This window comes from Schistocerca serialis, chromosome 7 (assembly GCF_023864345.2).
Source record: "Schistocerca serialis cubense isolate TAMUIC-IGC-003099 chromosome 7, iqSchSeri2.2, whole genome shotgun sequence".
In the NCBI taxonomy this organism is placed as follows: Eukaryota; Metazoa; Arthropoda; class Insecta; order Orthoptera; family Acrididae; genus Schistocerca; species Schistocerca serialis.
The window spans coordinates 177,173,894-177,193,284 of NC_064644.1; the positions used below are offsets into that span (position 1 = coordinate 177,173,894).

Below are 19,391 nucleotides of genomic sequence, written 5' to 3' on the forward strand. Positions count from 1 at the left end.
AAGAGAATGACATACCTGTGTTTAAAGATTGGTTAGGGTGTTCGGGATATATTTGGATGTCCCACGATATTCAAAACGTGGATCATTGATCTACTAGGAAAGTCTGTGTTGAGAAAGGTATTGGCTTCAATCAAGAATCCTGAACATTTTTCTATTATGGTTGATGAAACAAGTGATTCTTCGATTCATGAACAAGTGTCATTTTCTATTCGTACTGTCAATGATTCCTTAATCATTAACAAAGACTTTATTGGCTTATACGATACCCTCAACACTGAATCACAAACTCTGTTTAGTATTTTAAAACACATTTTTGCTCATCTTTATTTGTCAATGGATAACTTAAGAGGACAGTGCCTCGACTATGAGAGGTAAGTTCAATGGACTAAAATTAGTTTTGGATATACAACACAAAGCACGTTATGTGCACTGCACTGCTCACAGTTTAGACTTGGCAGTGGTAGACAGTCTCCGCCATCTTTCATATATGAGGGATATTATGGCTTTAGCGAAGGACTTAATAAACACTGTAAGGTAATCCAACAAAAGGATGGAATTTTTCAGAAGCATACACTGAGAGCGCCAATGACCAAGCTGCTCTATGACCTCTTTGCCCGACTCTATGGACTATACGAGCCTCTAATATCTTGAGAAGATTGAAAAACTGTGAAGAACTTCTAGAGTTTTTTGAAACATTTTCTTCAGAGGACAAAACAGAGGTAGGTTACAAATGTGCTGGCTACCTTGAGTCAATGTTACAATTCAAGACATTTCTTTTTACATCTTTATTGCCATGCAATGAATCCAGTAGAGGATGTCAATGAAAAAATTCACTGCCCTCATCTAAGTGTTGCTGATATGGAAAAAATATATGAGGGCTTGATTCGTATACTGAATGGAAGGTGTGATAGTTTTGAGCAGTTTTGGGAATTGTGTTTAAAAGAAAAACCTTCACAAGTTGATGATCCTTTGCTTCCTCAGAATCGAAGTATACCAAAGAAGTATGAAAACAATGAAGCCAGCTCATCGTACACTTTCAAAACCCAAAAGGACTACTACAAAGATATTTACATTGAAGTTTGTGAAATGGTGAAATATTGCATTACTGAGCGGTTTGCTTCAACTGGATTCACACAGGTCATTGTAGTTGAACAAGAGTGCTTGCTTTTAGTACACAGAGGTGAAACAAATTTGGAAAAATCAACTGAGTTTTTCAAAAATGACCTAGACATTGAGAGACTGTGCTTACACTTTAATATGTTAGCCGATATCACTAATAAAAAACTACTGGTCTTACAAAACATGTGTGATGTAAGAAAGTACATTACACAAGCACCTGCAGTTAGAGAAATGTTATGTGAAGTAGTGAAGTGCATTAAGCTTCTCCAAACAGTTTCGATCATGACAGCAACAGCAGAATGGTCATTTAGCGCCCTTCTACGTTTGAAGTCATATCTCTGATCACCAATGGGACAGAAGCGAATGAACAACTTGGCTGTTCTTCATGCCCATCGAGATGCTTTGGATGAATTGGATATCCGACCAGTCACCAATGACTTCATATTCAGTAACCCAGTCAGACGGTCAACATTTGCACCTTTCTAAAGACACTCTAGCCCTAATAATGGCATTTAGAGCAATATTAAAAATCTTTATAAAATAGAGAATTAAATACATACATAATGTTAAATTTTCAGTTTCGAAATATTAGTATTAGTTTAGTACTGTATTACTAGGTTACTATAGTACTGTATTAGTTATTTTCAAATTCTTAAATATTTTTAGGGTGTAAGGCCAAATTAAAATCCGCTATTTGCATACTTTTTGACTGAAAGTATTAGGCATACTGTATTAACTTTATTAACTGTATTAAAGCATTAACTTTGAGATACTGTTTTTATTTAATGAACTATGAGCCTTATTCAAAGTAAGCTTAAATCAGCTATTTCACTTATTAATCAAAGTACTATTACTGTGCGACAGCAATATTTTATGTTTTATTCTTTTAATGATAGCTTAAGGTTTATTTAAATATAATTTCAGTCTTTTCAGAGCTATATATTCACTGCTCTGTAATAGTCTATAAGCATGATTATTACTGTAAATTAGCTTTTTACGAAAATACTATGCGTGTTTACGTTTTGTTTCTTTTTTCAAAGCCAAAAAATGTGTGTGGCTTGTTGAGTTTCCCTGAGAGCCGAGTTATCGCGAGCCGAGTTATCGCGAGCCGAGTTATCGCGAGCCGAGTTATCGCGAGCCGAGTTATCGCGAGCCGAGTTATCGCGAGCCGAGTTATCGCGAGCCGAGTTATCGCGAGCCGAGTTATCGCGAGCCGAGTTATCGCGAGCCGAGTTATCGCGAGCCGAGTTATCGCGAGCCGAGTTATCGCGAGCCGAGTTATCGCGAGCCGAGTTATCGCGAGCCGAGTTAACGCGAGCCGAGTTAACGCGAGCCGAGTTATCGCGAGCCGAGTTATCGCGAGCCGAGTTATCGCGAGCCGAGTTATCGCGAGCCGAGTTATCGCGAGCCGAGTTTCTTGGGTTCCAATGTTTATCATATGACACTAAAATGCTTAAAAAATCTTTAAAACTCACTATTTTTCATCTAAAATTTAGAAAATTTCCCGAGGCAAGACCCCCCCAGTATGCCATAGCACTTGGGGGCTCGAGCTAATTATGCAATGTAAACTAACTTTTTTAATAAAAAATCAGCAAACAGCACCAACACCAACTATATAAATATTTTCATAATTTTCAGTGAATTTTTACAGTGCGTCGTGTCCAGTACTGTCCTACACCAATAAAAGGAAAATGAGGATAATAGAATGTAATCAAATTAAATCAGGTGATGCTAAGGGAATAAGATTAGGAAATGAGACAAACTAGTAGATGAGTTTTGCTATGTGGACAGCAAAATAACTCATGATGACCGAAGTATAGAGGATATAAAATGTAGACTGGCAATTGCAAGAAAAGCATTTCTGAAGAAGAGAAATCTGTTAACATTGAATATAGAGTTAAGTGTTAGGAAGTCTTTTCTGAAAATATTTGTGTGGAGGGTAGCCATTTATGGACGTGAAACACGGATGATAAACAGTTAAATGAAAAGAGAATAGAAGCATTCAAAATATAGTGTTACAGAAGAATGCTGAACATCATATGGGTTGATCACTTAACTAAGGAGGAGGTACTGATAGAATTGGGAAGATAAAGAATTTGTAGCAAAACTTAACCAAAAGTAGGATCAGTTGATAAGACACATTCTGAGACATCAAGGGATCACCAGTTTAGTATTGGAGGGAAGTGTGAGTGGTGAAAATTGTGGACGGAGATGAAGAGATGAATACAGTAAAGAGATTCAGAAAGATGTAAATTGCAGCAGTTATTCAGAGATGAAGAGGCTTGCACAAGATATAGAAGCATGGAGAGCTGCATCAAACCAGTCTTTGGACTAAAGACCACAACAACAATATGTGCAAAGTAGAGAGAAAGTATTTAATGCGCAATGGCAACAATGACAATATGCGTAACTAGGAGAAAGATAGATGTTACCTGTAGGAAAATTAAAAGAAACCTTTCAAGAAAAGGGCGGTAACTCTACGGCTATCATCTGCATTGATATTGAAATATATATCACTTATATTCAAGGAACCAGAGTGGTTGGTTCACCATCCTTTTGAGCAGCTTACAAACATATATGAGAAATATTAGTGTGTAGGTTGCTTGCATGCAAGTGCTCACCCAAGATGGAGGGTGGGCTTAAGGCCGTCTATTTGATCCATAACTTTTAGGGTGCAATAAGAGAAAAGCGAGAGCTCGGTTTCACATAATCAATATTTTCAGAATCTTTTCTTATTGGCTTGGAGAAAGTAATTCTGTTTCAGTTATCCCATTATGTCTGAGCTCAGAATATGGTCCAAGGTTCTGCAACAAATGTATGTCAAGGATATTGGATTTTAGTTTTGTGCATAACTTCTGGTGCCCTTCCTGTGGATGGGAGTGGTCTGTCTTCCAGCTACTGGTAAGATGATTTGTTCCAGAGAACTAAGAAACATTCTAGTTGAAAGATGGGTTAATTCAATCCCAAATTTGGTATAGACTCTGATAGGGCTGCTGTTGGACCTTGGAACTTTGATCAGTTTTAGCAATTTGAGCTGTTTCCCAACACCGATGACATTAATATCCATATCACCATTTCAGCAGTCTTTAGTGAAGCAAGAATTATAACTGAGTAATATTCTTGCATTATCCATTGTAAAGAAATATTTGAAAATGGAGTTAAATATTTCTGCTTTTGCTTTTCTACCCTCAGTTTCACTTCCTATCTCATTTATGAGTGTCTGATACTAACTTTGGTACCACCTTAGAAATGCCCCCCCCCCCCCCCCCACCTCCCAATAAGAGAGAGAGAGCGAGAGAGAGAGAGAGAGAGAGAGAGAGAGAGAGAGAGAGAGAGAGAGAGAGAGAGAGAGAGAGAGAGAGAGATCAGGTGGTGGCAGAGCTTGTAGTGACATCTTGCTGAAACAATGAATAGTTGATTTTGTCTTCCTTTAGCAGGCCAGTGAAACTGTGCATCTTTAAGCAGTAAAGTTTACTGTTTATGGTTTCTTCAAAAAATAAAGGTCCAACATTATGTCGTCTGGATGTTGCTACCAAGGCTACAATTTTCCAATGATGAAATGGCATTGCAGTCACAGCACAAGGATCCTATGTTGACTTTAATTGTGTGTTTTGTGTGTTAACGTGACCAGAAAGATGGAACCAGGCCTTGTCTTTATAGAAGGTGACATCAAGAATATCAGTGGTTTTCCTCTCAATTTGCAGTATCCCACCTGCACAATTCACGAAAGCTGGTGTTTGTATTAAGGATCCAGATGATATAGGCCGGGAAGCAGATGGAAGTGAAGGCAATGTGTTGGCAGCATGTACAGCAACTGGGTGGTCCAGCTGTGGCCATTCATATGGACAGCCTGCTTGTTAGTTGCCATGCCTACATAGAAAGCAGCACAGTGGTTGGAGCTTAGTTTGGACATCACATGACTGTTTTCACAGGTAGCCCTGCCTTTGATGGGACAGATGTGTGTGGCTGGATTGGATTAGGTCATGGTAGAGCATGTATGGGAGAGGTATTGCAGCTAGATCTATTGCAGATACAAGCCATGAGGCAATGGGTTGGGAGTACGGGTCGAGTAGGAATGGACAAAGCAATTGCTTAGGTTCTATGGGATTCAGAATACCACTGTGGGAGGGATGAAAATGCCATTAGGTTGGATGTTCCTAATTACAGGGCTCAGTGGAGATAGGTTAAACCCTGACAAAGCATGAGAATTTGGACAAGACTTAGTATTAGGGTGGCATAACTGATAATTGCATTCTCCAGAATCACCTCCAAAAGTAACTGAAAACTTTAGAGAGAATCTCATTTTGCTAATACACAAGTTTCTGAATCATACTGTCACCACCAGAGGAGAGTTTAATTATCCAACACTCAGTTGGGAAGATTACAGTTTTGCATATGGTGAATGTGACAAGACATCCTGTGAAACATTACTAATGCTTTTTCTGAAAACTAACTAGACCAAATATGGCCAAGCTGACCTGTGAAGGTGGTCAGGATTTAGTGGGCATCCAGTGGAGTGGGTGACTGAATAACCAATGCCAGGTTGCAAGTTGAAAACTGGCTGGTGTGTCATCTTTATTGCTAAAAATAAGGGATACATCAGAGCCTGGGGAGGCCACTGACAGACTGAATGTACACACATCAAAAAAAGTTTTGCATCAGCCCGGTTCCTAGAACCCCTGAAGATAGACATTGACTATGGATATTGTATCACAGACACAGTCCCATTGACTGTTGAGTTGTCACTAAACCCGCCCAAAGATGTAAACAGCCATGCTTGAGCAGTGCCTATTAGACGGAGGGAGTCTGACAGCTCATCAGTTCCAGTCATTCCACCAGGCTTGCGTTGACTGAAGTTTAACCATGCCTAGATGTTCAATACCACAGTTCAATTGCTTCTGCATTGTTACTTTGTGCCAGGAAGGGCTCTCAACAAGTGTCCAGGCCTCGGAGTGAACCAAAGCAATGTTGTTCAGACATGGAGGAGATACAGAGAGACAGGAACTGTCAATGACATGCCTCACTCAGGCTGCCCAAGGCCTACTACTGCAGCAGATGACCACTACCTATGGATTAGGGCTCAGAGGAACCCTGACAGCAATGTCACCATGTTGAATAATTATTTTCATGCAACAACAGGATGTTGTGTTACAACTCAAACTGTGTGCAATAGGCTGCATTATGCGCAACTTCACTCCCAACATCCATGGCGAGGTCCATCTTTGCAACCACGACACCATGCAGCAGGGTACAGATGGGCCCAACAACACGCCGAATGGACTGCTCAGGGTTGGCATCACGTTATCTTCACCAATGAGTGTCATATATGCCTTCAACCAGACAATCATCAGAGACATGTTTTGAGGCAACCGGTCAGGCTGAACACCTTAGACACACTGTCCAGTGAGTGTAGCAAGGTGGAGGTTCCCTGCTGTTTTGGGGTGGCATTATGTGGGGCCAACATATGCCACTGGTGGTCATGGAAGGCATCGTAACGGCTGTATGATACATGAAAGCCATCCTCCAACCAATAGTGCAACCATATTGGCAACATATTGATGGGGCATTCGTCTTCATGGATGACAATTCGCGCCCCAGTCATGCACATCTTGTGAATTACTTCCTTCAGGATAATGACATCACTTGATTAGAGTGGCCAGCATGTTATCCAGACATGAACCCTCTTGAACATGCCTGGGATACATTGAAAAGGGCTGTTTATGGATGTCCTGACCCACCAACCACTCCGAGGGATCTATGCTGAATCACCATTGAGGAGTGGGACAATCTGGACCTACAGTGCCTCGATGAACTTGTGGATAGTATGCTATGACTGATACAGGCATGTGTCAATGCAAGAGGACGTGCTACTGGGTATTAGAGGTCCAGTGTGTGCAGCAATCTGAACCACCTCTGAAGGCCTTGCTGTACGGTGGTTCAACATGCAATGTGTGGTTTTCATGAGGAATAAAAAAGGTGGAAATGATGTTTATGTTGCTCTGTGTTCCAGTTTTCTGTACAGGTTCCAGAATGCTTGGAACCAAGGTGATGCAAAACTTTTTTTTGATGTGTGTACATGGAACCCAAGAGGATCAGGAAGGTGCATCTGACTGGAATAAGAGTTGGCTGCCAAGAGATGGTGAAATCTCTGCTTGACTGTGCTTCCTAGTCAACTTCACAGCTCTCATGTGACACTCTACAACCTTCTGAGAGGTGGGCGATGCCACTGACACTAGTTGTAAAGTGTCACATCATCAGCAGTGTCAACCGTGAGAGTAGTGTTTACCAAACAGCTCATGAACAGAGAGTGGGTTGGTGTTGACATCTGGTGCCAAGCCAGCCCAGACTCAGCCATAGATCGCAAGAAAAACTTAGTTACATCAAACACTGAATGAAGAATCTGCTTTAAAACATTTGCTTCCCATACAGTCTGCTAGTCTACCAGAACAGATACTTCAGAAACTCACTCATAATGGAAATATATTGGATCTAATGGTAACTAACTGACCTGTCCTTGTTGAGGATGCCCACACTGAAACTAGTATCAGTGACCATGATACAGCAGTAGCTACAATGATTATCAAAGTACAAAAGGAAACTAACATGAGTAGATGGATTTATGTGTTGAGCAAACTAGAAAAAGAGACAACTGTGTCATATTTCATTAAGAAACACCGTGAGGAAGACCATTTGCAACAGCTGGAGATTTTACATATTGCTAATGTGCCCCTTGACGAATTTTGTTGCCATAGAAACATTAAGCTCTGGAGCGGAGCATGTAGAACAACACTGACTCAAGTCTAAAAGAATAGTTGGCCATGCAGTTGTTAGATATGTACCTATTACCACAGTTATTGATGACAAGGACTCTCCATGGTATACAGAGACTACTACTGCATAATAGATGTAAAACAAAATGTAGGACTGCAGATATTTATGCTGAATGAAAGGCATTTGGCTGTGAAGAGGCCAATCCATCAAGCCTTCGAAGACTAGAGTAGCAGGATATTGTCAAAATATCTTTCACAAAACCTGGAGAAATGTACTGGTCATTTGTAAAGGCTGTCAGTGGTACCAAAGTTAGTTTCCAGACACTCATAGGTGAGATAGGAACTGAAACTGAGGGTGGAAAAGCAAAATCAGAAATACTGAACTCTATTTTTAAAGTTCCTGTGTAAGTTAGTAATCAGTTTTGCCATTTTTGTGGAGTGATGTGGAAGTTTCACATTGCAGTCCTAGCTAAATCTCTTTGGAGGTGTTACATTATTCCCACTTTCTCATCTCCCAGCAAGTGAGGAAAGTGCTCTTGCACAAGGTGCTTGAAGTCTGCCATCAAGTTCCCCAGGGGATACTGCAAGCATTTTGGATCAAGTCCACCACACTTTTTGATTGCACAGACTTGAAGCTTATGTTAAAAAGAACTTTGTCACAATTCATAAATCATTCGGTCATTAAGGAATTGTTCATAATATAACTAATAAATTTAAGTTCAGTCAAAACAAAAAAATTCAGCACAACAAGAATTTTGCCTCAGAAACACACGCATTTAATTTTGTGCACAAATTATATAATAAATGATTAATGTTTTTGACCAATGGTAACATAAGCTTGGCATAAACACAATGATTAGTGGAGTCACCATTAGCTTTATCAAAACCAAAGCCACAAGATCAACATCAAAACAAAGGGATTGGGGGGGGGGGGGGGGGGGGGGAGAGAAGAAGAAGGTTAGAGTGCTACTGCCAAATTGCCTGCTATACTGCTCTTATTAGCTACTATACATTATGTCAATTACATAATATTGTGCAATTTGACGTGGCCTCAATACTGGACACATGATCTTACCACCACATCAAAGAGCAAAAGTTGATTGTTTCACATTGCCATTTGACTGTGTATGCTGTCTAGCAGGAAAAGTGCTCCATCCCAATCCATGATCACTCATCAGCCCTACTTAAATCACAGATTAGGATCAGAATAGAATGCATGACATTCATTTTCTGTCAACAGCAACCTAGATGCATTGAATATAATAAAGATTGGCGTTCTTGGGCACCAGAAAATTGCTCTCTAATTTTTGTAATGTTTAGTAAATATTAGCATATGGCCCATAAATATCCTTGGAAAGTAGCACCTCTGATCTGAGGTCAAGGAAAGCAGCAGAGCTTATTGCAACTTATTTTGGCCTCACAGAATTCTGATTTCATACCAGAAATGATATGTATTGTCACAAAATAGGGAAAGATTATTTGTTTTGATTGTGTACACATGTCAAAATTAATCCTTATCTGAGAATTTCTTTACGATGTTGAACTTTTATATTGAGTAATAATAATGATTTTTAAGATTTGGAAAACTCAAGAATACTGTTATTAAATATCATGCTAAAAGACTGATATGAACATCATTCAAAATTCAATAAAACAAGGTCAGTGAAATGGCGTCCACTCTCTTCCATTCTTGCTCTGAAAGATTCAAAAAAAATCCACATGTATGTACACTACCATCCTTTAAACTAAGTGAGATGGCACAGTGGTTAGCACACTGGACTCACATTCAGGAGGATGGCAGTTCAAACCCATGTCCAGTCATCCTAATTTAGGTTTTCTATGATTTCCCTAAACCACTTCAGGCGAATGCCGGGATGGTTCCCTTGAAAGGACACGGCTGACTTCCTTTCCCATCCTTCCCTAATCCAGTGGGGCCGATGACCTCGCTGTTTGATCCCCTCCACCACATGGACCAACCAAAACTCCTTCAAAATTTTGTGATGAACACAAAAATCAAGAAAAGCCTAAAATAATAGATCTTGAAGGAGTGAGTAGCTGATCACTGACAAAAAGGAAAAAAGATGATTAATCCATCCTAAAAATATACTACTCACAAAAGCTTCAGCTTAACAATGTGAGTTTGATGTCAGCAGGAAAAAAAAACTGATTTGAAAAAGGAAAGAAGAAAATGATAGAAGAGAAAGTATGGAAAAAAGATTCTTGTTATGTTTGTCATCTTGACAACTAAAATGAGGAGCAGGCATGGCACTAGACTAACAGATTCAATTATCACAGTGTACAGTAAAGTTTTTAATCAATAATCTGACAGGTTAGACATGGTCTGTCACAATTTCCTATCTCTTCCCTCCCATACAAGTTTTGCCCTCCACAGCTCCTTCTAGTATCATGGACATTATTCTGTGATGTTATATAATCTTTTCCATTCTTCTAGTTAGTGTTTTCCAATCATTCCTTTTCTCTTTGGTTCTGAAGAGAATTTCCTCACATTTTATCAGTTCAATCATCAAAATCTTTTTGTAATATATATCTCAGATACTTTGATTCTGTTGTTTTTTCCAGTTCTCCCACAGTACATGATTCACTTCCTTGCAATGCTATATTAAAGATGGACATTCTCAGAAATTTCTCTTCGAAATTAATGTTTATCTTTCACGTCCATAGCAGTCTTGTAGTGAGGAATGCTTTCTTTTGCTGCACAAGTCTGCTTGTTGTGCCCTGCTTACATCATCATGCCTTGTTTTGCGTCCAAGGTAGCATATTTCTTTCATTTCTGATGTGAAATTTATCACTAATCTCATTTCCACTACTACTTGACACTTTTGTCTTTGTTCGGTTTACCTTCATTCCACATTTTGTAGTCAGTAGACTCTTCATTCCATTCAACAGGTCATATAAACATTCTTCACTGTTACTGAGGATGGCAACATGACCAGTAAAGCTTGTCATTGATATCCCTTCACTCTGAATCTTAATCCCTCTCCTGTATCTCTCTCTTATTTCCACAATTGCTTCTTTTCTGTACAGGTTGAATAGAAGAGGAGAAAATCTATATCCTTGTCTTATACCCTTTTTAATTTGAGCACTTCTGACTTGATCTTCCATTCTTATTGTTAGCCCGTTAGTCCTTGTATATATATTATACTTTTCCCTGCAGCTTATAACTGTTTTTCCACAAATTCCAGACATCTTTCATCGCTTTAATTTGTCAAAAACTTTATCTAGGTCAACAAATCCTATGATAGTGTCTTGGTTTTTCTTTATTGTTGCCTCAAAGTGCAATGTCAGAATAGCTGCTCTGGTGCCTTTACATTTCCTAAAGACAAACTTATTGTATTGGCATCTAAGAGATCCTGAATTTTCTTTTCTCACATTCTGTATACTGCAACTGCACTAGTGTTTCTTATAATTTCAGCAGCAGAAGAGGTATAGTAGTAGGAGGACATAGTTCATGTAATGCATTCAAACCTGAAGCCATTTGACTGCAGCAGTTGGCCACTGTGGGTTGAGGTCCATGCTGGCTCCAGCATCCCCTGCAGATTCATTGGACCTCCCCAGTGATGATGTGTATTCATTTACACCTATGAAGTCTGCAGAGCCTATAGGAACAAAAATATCAGGTACTGAAGACATGAAAAAGGACAAGTAGGTTTATTCACTGAACTGGAATGATAAAAGCAAGAACAGTATTTTCAGCATGTCTAAGAAGTATACACCCGAATTCAAAAAGTGTGTGTATCTTTGTGGCAGAAGTCTAAATCATAACAAGTGGACAAATTACTTTTTGTAAAAACTAAATGTTCCCCCACCCCATCTATCTTCATCACCCCTGTCCTATCCCTTTTATACTGATAAGCTTTGCCCATCCTAGCTCTCTTTCTCTCCCTCCCCCCCCCTCCCCCCTCCCCCTCTCCCTACCTCCTGTTTTTTTTTTCTTGCCTATCTCATGATCATTTTTAACTAGGCATAGGCTGAAACTTACCAATATTTCTGTAAGTATAATGAAGTGATTATATACACCATTTTACGCACAATACCCTTTTATTTAGTTGCAACATAACAAAGTGTATACCTCTAAATAAATACATTGTCTATAATAGAGGGAAACATTCCACGTGGGAAAAATATATCTAAAAACAAAGATGATGAGACTTACCAAACAAAAGTGCTGGCAGGTCGATAGACACACAAACAAACACAAACACACACACACACACAAAATCAGAGCTTTCGCAACCCCTGGTTGCTTCGTCTGCTTGTGTCTGTGTGTGTGCGGATGGATATGTGTGTGTGTGTGTGTGTGTGTGTGTGTGTGTGTGTGTGTGTGTGTGAGTGTATACCTGTCCTTTTTTCCCCCTAAGGTAAGTCTTTCTGCTCCCGGGATTGGAATGACTCCTTACCCTCTCCCTTAAAACCCACATCCTTTCATCTTTCCCTCTCCTTCCCTCTTTCCTGACAAAGCAACCAGGGGTTGCGAAAGCTCGGATTTTGTGTGTATGTTTGTGTTTGTTTGTGTGTCTATCGACCTGCCAGCGCTTTTGTTTGGTAAGCCTCATCATCTTTGTTTTTAGATAAATACGTTGTCTGAAAGACATTTACATTGCATGAGCAATGTGGCCACTCTCAAACCTATCAGAATAACTGAGAGAAATTACTAAAAATACGTACATGAGAGGGCTGATTTCAAGGCTAATTTTTACTCTCTGTAGTGTTCCCCTTGACTCAAATCTCATAGACGTGAGTCATGTGTGATTCCAGTGGAACAGTTGTGCACAGCAACTGTAGTATACTGCAAAAAGGGAAAAGGTATTCAACAATCAACTGCAAATCCAATCTGTATTTTTATTGCAGATCTACATTTCAGCTACTGAATAGCTGTCTTCAATGTTAGAAAATACAATAAATATACAAGAATCAGTACTTAAAAGGTGTAAATTAAAACCACATTGTACTACAGGTGTGATAAAGTTAGGTAACATACCATTTAAACAGAGGCATATAGACTCACCAAGGTTGTGACTTTAATTACTGCATTAACTAAAATGGGTTGGGTGCAATTTATGTAAAACAGGTGACAAGCAAGGTAACAGCAAAAAATTAGAAGACAAACAACAACCACCATAGTATTAAATTTTGTTTTCACTTGTTGAACTGGCAAATGCAAGTTTACTTGGTTTTTAGTTCTCTAATTTTAATATCAATTTTATAAAAAAACTGTACTGGTACTGGTAACTTTGAGCTGATGTTAGTAATGTAGAGGGCATTGCTCTAACCATATGACATATCCTGTGGCTGCTTGTACTGCTCTGGGAACAACAGCCCCAGTTAGAATCTGGCAATGTATATCTTAAAGCCATATAATAACCTTTGTTGTCACATGCTCGATGAGTATATGATTTGACTTAAAAAGTATGTTACCTAACTTTGTCACTACTATTGTGCACAGTGGTTTTTATTTACAACTTTTAAGTTCTGATTTTTTATATTTTCATGTAGTTTTTAGAAGATAGCTATTCAATAGCTGAAATCTTGATCTGCAAGAAAAATACAATTTCAATTTGTGACTGATTGCTAAATTCCTTCCCATTTTTAACATATTTGAGTGTTCAAAACCACCTTCAATGTGTGAAAAATTGGTGCAGAACTCCTTAGAATTTGCAGGCCACTCTAGACCTGATGCTTCTGGGGCTTGAACTGGATTTAAGTGGGGGCCACCTCCAGGGTGATTTCTGGATCTGCAAGGGGTCCTGATTTTGGAGCCTGTGTGCCTGTACACCATGGGCCTGACTGTTTGAGGAAGTATCCAACTGTTCTACATGCACTCCTGTGGTTTACCGAGTGTCTGACATCAGTTGTTTGGGTTATTTAGCTCTTCTAGAAATTCCTTGTACAATTTACGTATCTTTTTGAACAGTACTGTTCAAGTGTTTTCAGCAGTGGTACTTGGGCAACAGAGAGTTGCATTTGGCCAGCTACTGTAAATTGTTGTTTTAAGTATTCAGGTACAGGGAAATGAACAACCTGTTAGCTCTCTGAAATACTGAATTAAGTTATGTTTTAAAACTGAAGATTAATTCTTGCAGGTAAAGAGCATAAAAATGATATGGAATGGAAGTTCATCATTTTCTGGAACATGAACTAGGGATGCAGCTTATCAAAGGTGTTACAGAAACACACTTGTGTAGACTTCACAAACCATGGTGAGGTGGACAGGCTAGCTTCACATGAAATTGTGCTGCCGGGGCTGGAATATTGCTGAAGCAGAAAGGTGAAAGACTCCAATCCATCACAGTGGCAAGCTAAATTACCTCATGTCAAAGCCCAACACTGAGTGGCCTAGGTCAACAATGTGAGCAAAAGTGGCATCCTGTCATAACAAAACCAGGCTGAGTAACTATTAATACTTGTCACTCAGACCCTAGCAGTATCATGTCTCCAAATGCTGATAATGCTGAGACGTATACAGTTAGACCTGATACTTCTGGGACTTTGGTGGAGTCACAAAAGGGAACACCACCAGGGTGACTACTGGATATCTTCAAGGGGTCCTGGGCTTTGGTCCATGTGCCTGCATGCCAAAGGCCTGACTATGGAAGCAGCCAGCTATTCTACTGTGGTTTACCAGGTGCCTGCCATTGGTCTTGCACCTGCAATGTCACTTATCACTGACACTTCTCTCAGGTAACACACAACTGCCTTTGTATTCTTGCTCTCCCATGAGCAGAGCAGGCCACTGTGTGCTTTTCTGAGACAGCTGTTGCTTATTGGCAGTCAAGGAACACTTTTGATCCAATGTCACATCCATTGTACAAGCAACTCACTAACTACAGAATGTGTCTGCTAATGTAGAGTCTCTGATTCCACAACTGCCAAGGAACTGGCAGTATGTGTCCAACATCCTGCACTCTATTCTGAGTCACCTGGCATACAATGGTGTCCATACCTCCAACACTAGTGTCAGAAGAACCACTGATAGTGAACATCATCATGGATCAGCATTCAGTAGTGTCATCTCAGTGTTGTGAATAAGAACAAATTGTTTTTTGGCTGCTTTCCATTTGAGTAACAGGCAACAGGGGAATGATTAGATTGGAGAGTTGGTTTAAAAGTTCAGTTTTTTTTTCTTCTGTAGCATTTCTCCTATTATATTTTTTCATATTTTTGTAGACACAGTCTACAAAAGTAAATCAGATTAGCATTACAGAGGCAGTTCAGTTTCTGCCAGAGCAGGTGGCACAAATGAAAGCAGATAACAAAGACTTCCATGGGCATTTAGAGTAAATGAAGAAACTGGTTTGCTGGTAAGCGAGTTATGTATCGTTGAGTCCTAGATGCACAGGAATGTTGTATGTATGTCTCAGATAGTGGTTAAGCAGGTAGTGCCTGGTGAAATAGATAATTTTGGGACCAAAGACATGTACCTGTCTGAAGACTTGTTGACCACAAATTTGGAGATTTTGGAAGAGGATGATCTGGATAGGATAAATATGAATCCTAAGCATAAGCAAGCCACTATTATAACTGCTTTGTGGAAAAAAGTGCAGCACTTAGAATCCTAACTAGGAGAAAGTCAGCTGTATACCGTAAACCTTACTGTGTACCTCATTATGTACAGTGAGTGATGGAGGAGTTCATTAACCAACAATTATGGAAGAGCATTACTGAGGAAAGTATGACTCTCTGGGCAGCGCCAGTGGAGATTGCACAAAAGAAGAGTTCAGATGGAACCAAAGCATACCTGTTTTGCTGTGACTAAAGATATCTTAAAAATCATATGACTGTGGGTGCATGTTCCGATCCCAAATATAATGGAAACATTGAATAATTTGGGGCAGGGCAAGTATTTTCCTACATCAATCTGTTGCATGCCTATCATCAGTTAGAAGTAGCACATTAAAGGCCTGGACAAAATGGCCTTTTTGTTCCTTTGGGGCCCTACAAGTATCAGTGCATGCTGTCTAGGTTAAAGAATGTGCCAGCCACATTTCAGCGTCTGTTAGAGGAAGTTTTGTGGGGGTTAAAACCAAGGCAGTGTGTGGTATATTTTAGCAATATAACTGTTTTTGCAAAGGATATGGAGGAACACATGCTACGATTAATGGCTATATTTAAAAGGCTACACATAGCATACTTAACTATCAGTATAGAAAAGTGTCACTTTGAATTACAAGTAATATGATATTTAGGTACATGATTAGTCATGATCGAGTTCAGATAGTCTTAGATTAGTAAAGGCCATACAGGATTTTCTGATGTCTTGTACAGAGGAGGAGTTAGTCATTCTTGGCATTAGTGAATTATTATTATAGAAAGTCCATCCCAAAATTTGCAGGAGTAGCATGACCTATCACTCACTCATTGATGACAGGTGTGGAATTCTATTGGACATCAGAATGTGAAGAAGTATTCAGAAAATGCAGAGACTTGGTGACAACTGGTTTGGCATTGATTTTTCCAAATTATAAGGAGATTATATTGTCTTGTGATGCTAATAATCATGTGCTTGACTGCGTGTTAAGTCGAGAAGTAGGTAGGGTGGAGTATCCAGTTGACTATACCTCATGTCAGTTAAATAATTCGGAGAGAAATTGTTCTACCAGAGACAGAAATGCTGAACCTCACACAGCTAATACACTTTCTATATCTTTAATGTGCTAATAAATTTAAAGTGTCACTGGATCAAAGTTCATTAAAATGGCTGTTAGGGTTGAATATCCATCTACTAGATTAACACATTGGGCACTGAAGCTTAGTGAATTCAATTTTGAGGTAATTGATCAAGCTGGCAAAAAGGGAATGCAAATGGTGTCATGAGGAAAGTTTGTTTTCTATGAAAAGTGGATCCTACTGTTGTGGAGAGACAGAAGATACAAGCTGCTGATGAGGACTGTAAACTATTTGCAACAAAGCCACAGTTCACTATGCACGATGGGGTGTTATGGAAGAAAAATAAACTTAGACTGTGTGTTGCAATTCCAGCCATGATGCACGAGGAAGAGGCAAAAAAAAAAAAAAAAAAAAAAAAAAAAAAACATGGAATGGCATACACATAAACAAGATGTGGGACAGTTCATGAAGAACTGTGTATCATGTGCACAGCACGATGAATTATGCTGTTAATATATTCTGCTGTGAAGATTAGCAGGGGCTAATAAGTCTAGTGACCTGTATAAGATTCAACATCCACAATCCATTCATACAATTGTATGGCACGCCACAGAAGTCACAAGATGCCACCCCCACTCTCGGATGCATGCACACCTCTCCATAGTGCACTCTACCATCTGTCTGATTGCTTACAGAGCAGAGCCCAACCAGCCTCACATGAAGTCTGATGTGTACTTCAATTAACGTGAATAGGACTAGTAGGGCAGCCACTCCATAGCAAATGTTTTTTCTGTACTGATATACTTGGAGTAATAAAATGTTGTGTTTGTTATTATGGTGATAAGCCAAAAATTATGGCCACTACCCATCATGACATTACATGCCACCTGGTGGCATTGCGGGCATGTGACACGGTAACAAAAGTATGTAAGCAGAGCAGACATGGACAGGGGATCACCCTAGCAGAGATATGGGCTGCATATGGAGAAATCCATTGAGATAATTGACTTTTACAAAAGGCAGATATCATTATGCAGATTATCATTATTATCTAAAAAATGGTGAAGCTGGTTGAATGTTCATGTGCTACTGTCATATCTATGGAAAGAAGTAGGACGACAGCAAAACTACAACTAGGCACTAAATGGTTGGATGTCCACAACTCTTTACAACGGAGGCTTGTCTATAAAATAGAATAGATGGTGACTCTGGCATCTCTGCCAAAAGAGAAAATACTGGTGCATGCACAAGTGTTTTGGAGAAGATTGTTCATTGAACCTTGTTGAACACAGAGCTCCACAGCAGCGCTTCCTTACGTGTTCACATGTTGATCCAGAAATGTGGTCAATTACAGCTGTGGTGGGCATGAGGCCATCAGCATTCAAATGTCAATAAATGTAAATGATTCAGCTGTTTGGTTGAATCTCATTTTTACTACACTAGGTCAATGGTCATCTCCAGAAATGCCATTATTGAGCTGAACTGTGGTTCGAATCATACAGCATGCCTTGGACCCAGGCTGGTGGGAGCAGGTTATGCTATGGCAGACATTCTCCTGCACTTGCATGGGACCTGTGGTAGTAATAAAAGACAAGCTGACAGCTGCAAATCACCTGCATCCCTCCGTGCTTGATGTCCTCTGATGGCAATGTCATCTTTCAGTAGCATAACTGCCCTTGTCTCAGAGCCAGAACCATGCTACAGTGGTTTGAGGAACATTATAGCGAACTCATGTTGATGTCTTGGTGACCAAATTCATTTACATCTACATCTGCATATACATAGATACTCCACAAGCCACCTTACAGAGTGTGGCAGATGGTACCCTGTACCAATACTATCATTTCCTTTCCTTTTCCATTTGCAAATAGAATGAGGAAAAAATGACTGTCTATCTGCTTTCATATGAGCCGTAATTTCTCATATCTTATTTTCATGGTCCTTATGTGCAATGTATGTTGGCATGGTAGAATAGGTCAGCAGTCAGCTTCAGATGCCGGTCCTCTAAATTTTCTCAACAGTGTTTCTCAAAAAGAACATCGCCTTTCCTCCAGGGGTTCTCATTTGAGTTCCCAAAGCATCTCTTTAACACTTACATGTTGTTCAAAACTATCTGTAACACATCTAGCAGCCCGCCTCTGAACTGCTGTCACTGCCTATGCAAATCAGTGGCCCATTATTTATGAGAATTACATGACCTGTGCATACACATCTAATGTCACATACCTCCACAAACCTACCAACAAACCGTCAGATCACTGATACACAGAATTTATTTCATTACAAGGATGGACAAACAAGCCATTAAGCAGGTAATCATAATGTTTTGACTCATCAGTGTATCTGTGTGTTCTTGTAGCTAGAACAATAACACATCCAAAGTGATTGTTGTGGACATCTTAGGTCATTTTGCAGAAACACTGATGTGGAATCACTATATACTGACCACAATAGATTATTTTTCACATTATGTGGGAATGGGAGCGATCCCGAATCAGCCAGCCTCCCCAGTGATTCAGGCCATGGTAATTATTTGATTGTTGAAGTTTGATATTCTGGAAATGGTAATTGTGGAACAGGGTACCAATTTTACCTTGGAATTAATAAAGCAGCTGTGTTATCTATTGCATATTTGTAAGTTAAGGACAAGCATGTAACACCTGTGGGTGAATGGATGAACACAGCATGTGCATCAGACAATAGGGAAGATGTTGAGTCATTATGTAAAGAGACATCATGAGGACTGGAGAATGCTGTTACTATTGTCACATCATGTAATTCTAAAGTTGATGAAAGTATCACTCTGTCACCATATGAGGTAATATATGGCCAGAAAAAAGCTATCATCAATTGAAAGACTCAGATCTAAAATATGGA

At 39.5% G+C, this 19,391-nt stretch overlaps 1 protein-coding gene across 1 annotated transcript in view; it reads right to left on the bottom strand.

Annotated features, from left to right (window-relative positions):
- Nucleotides 1-19,391, bottom strand: part of LOC126412948 (lactase/phlorizin hydrolase-like) — a 108,349-nt gene that overhangs the window by 67,427 nt on the left and 21,531 nt on the right. Inside the window, exon 2 of the mRNA XM_050082839.1 lies at nt 11,376-11,506. Coding sequence (XP_049938796.1) covers nt 11,376-11,506 — 131 coding nt within the window. The remainder of the gene's footprint in view (nt 1-11,375; nt 11,507-19,391) is intronic.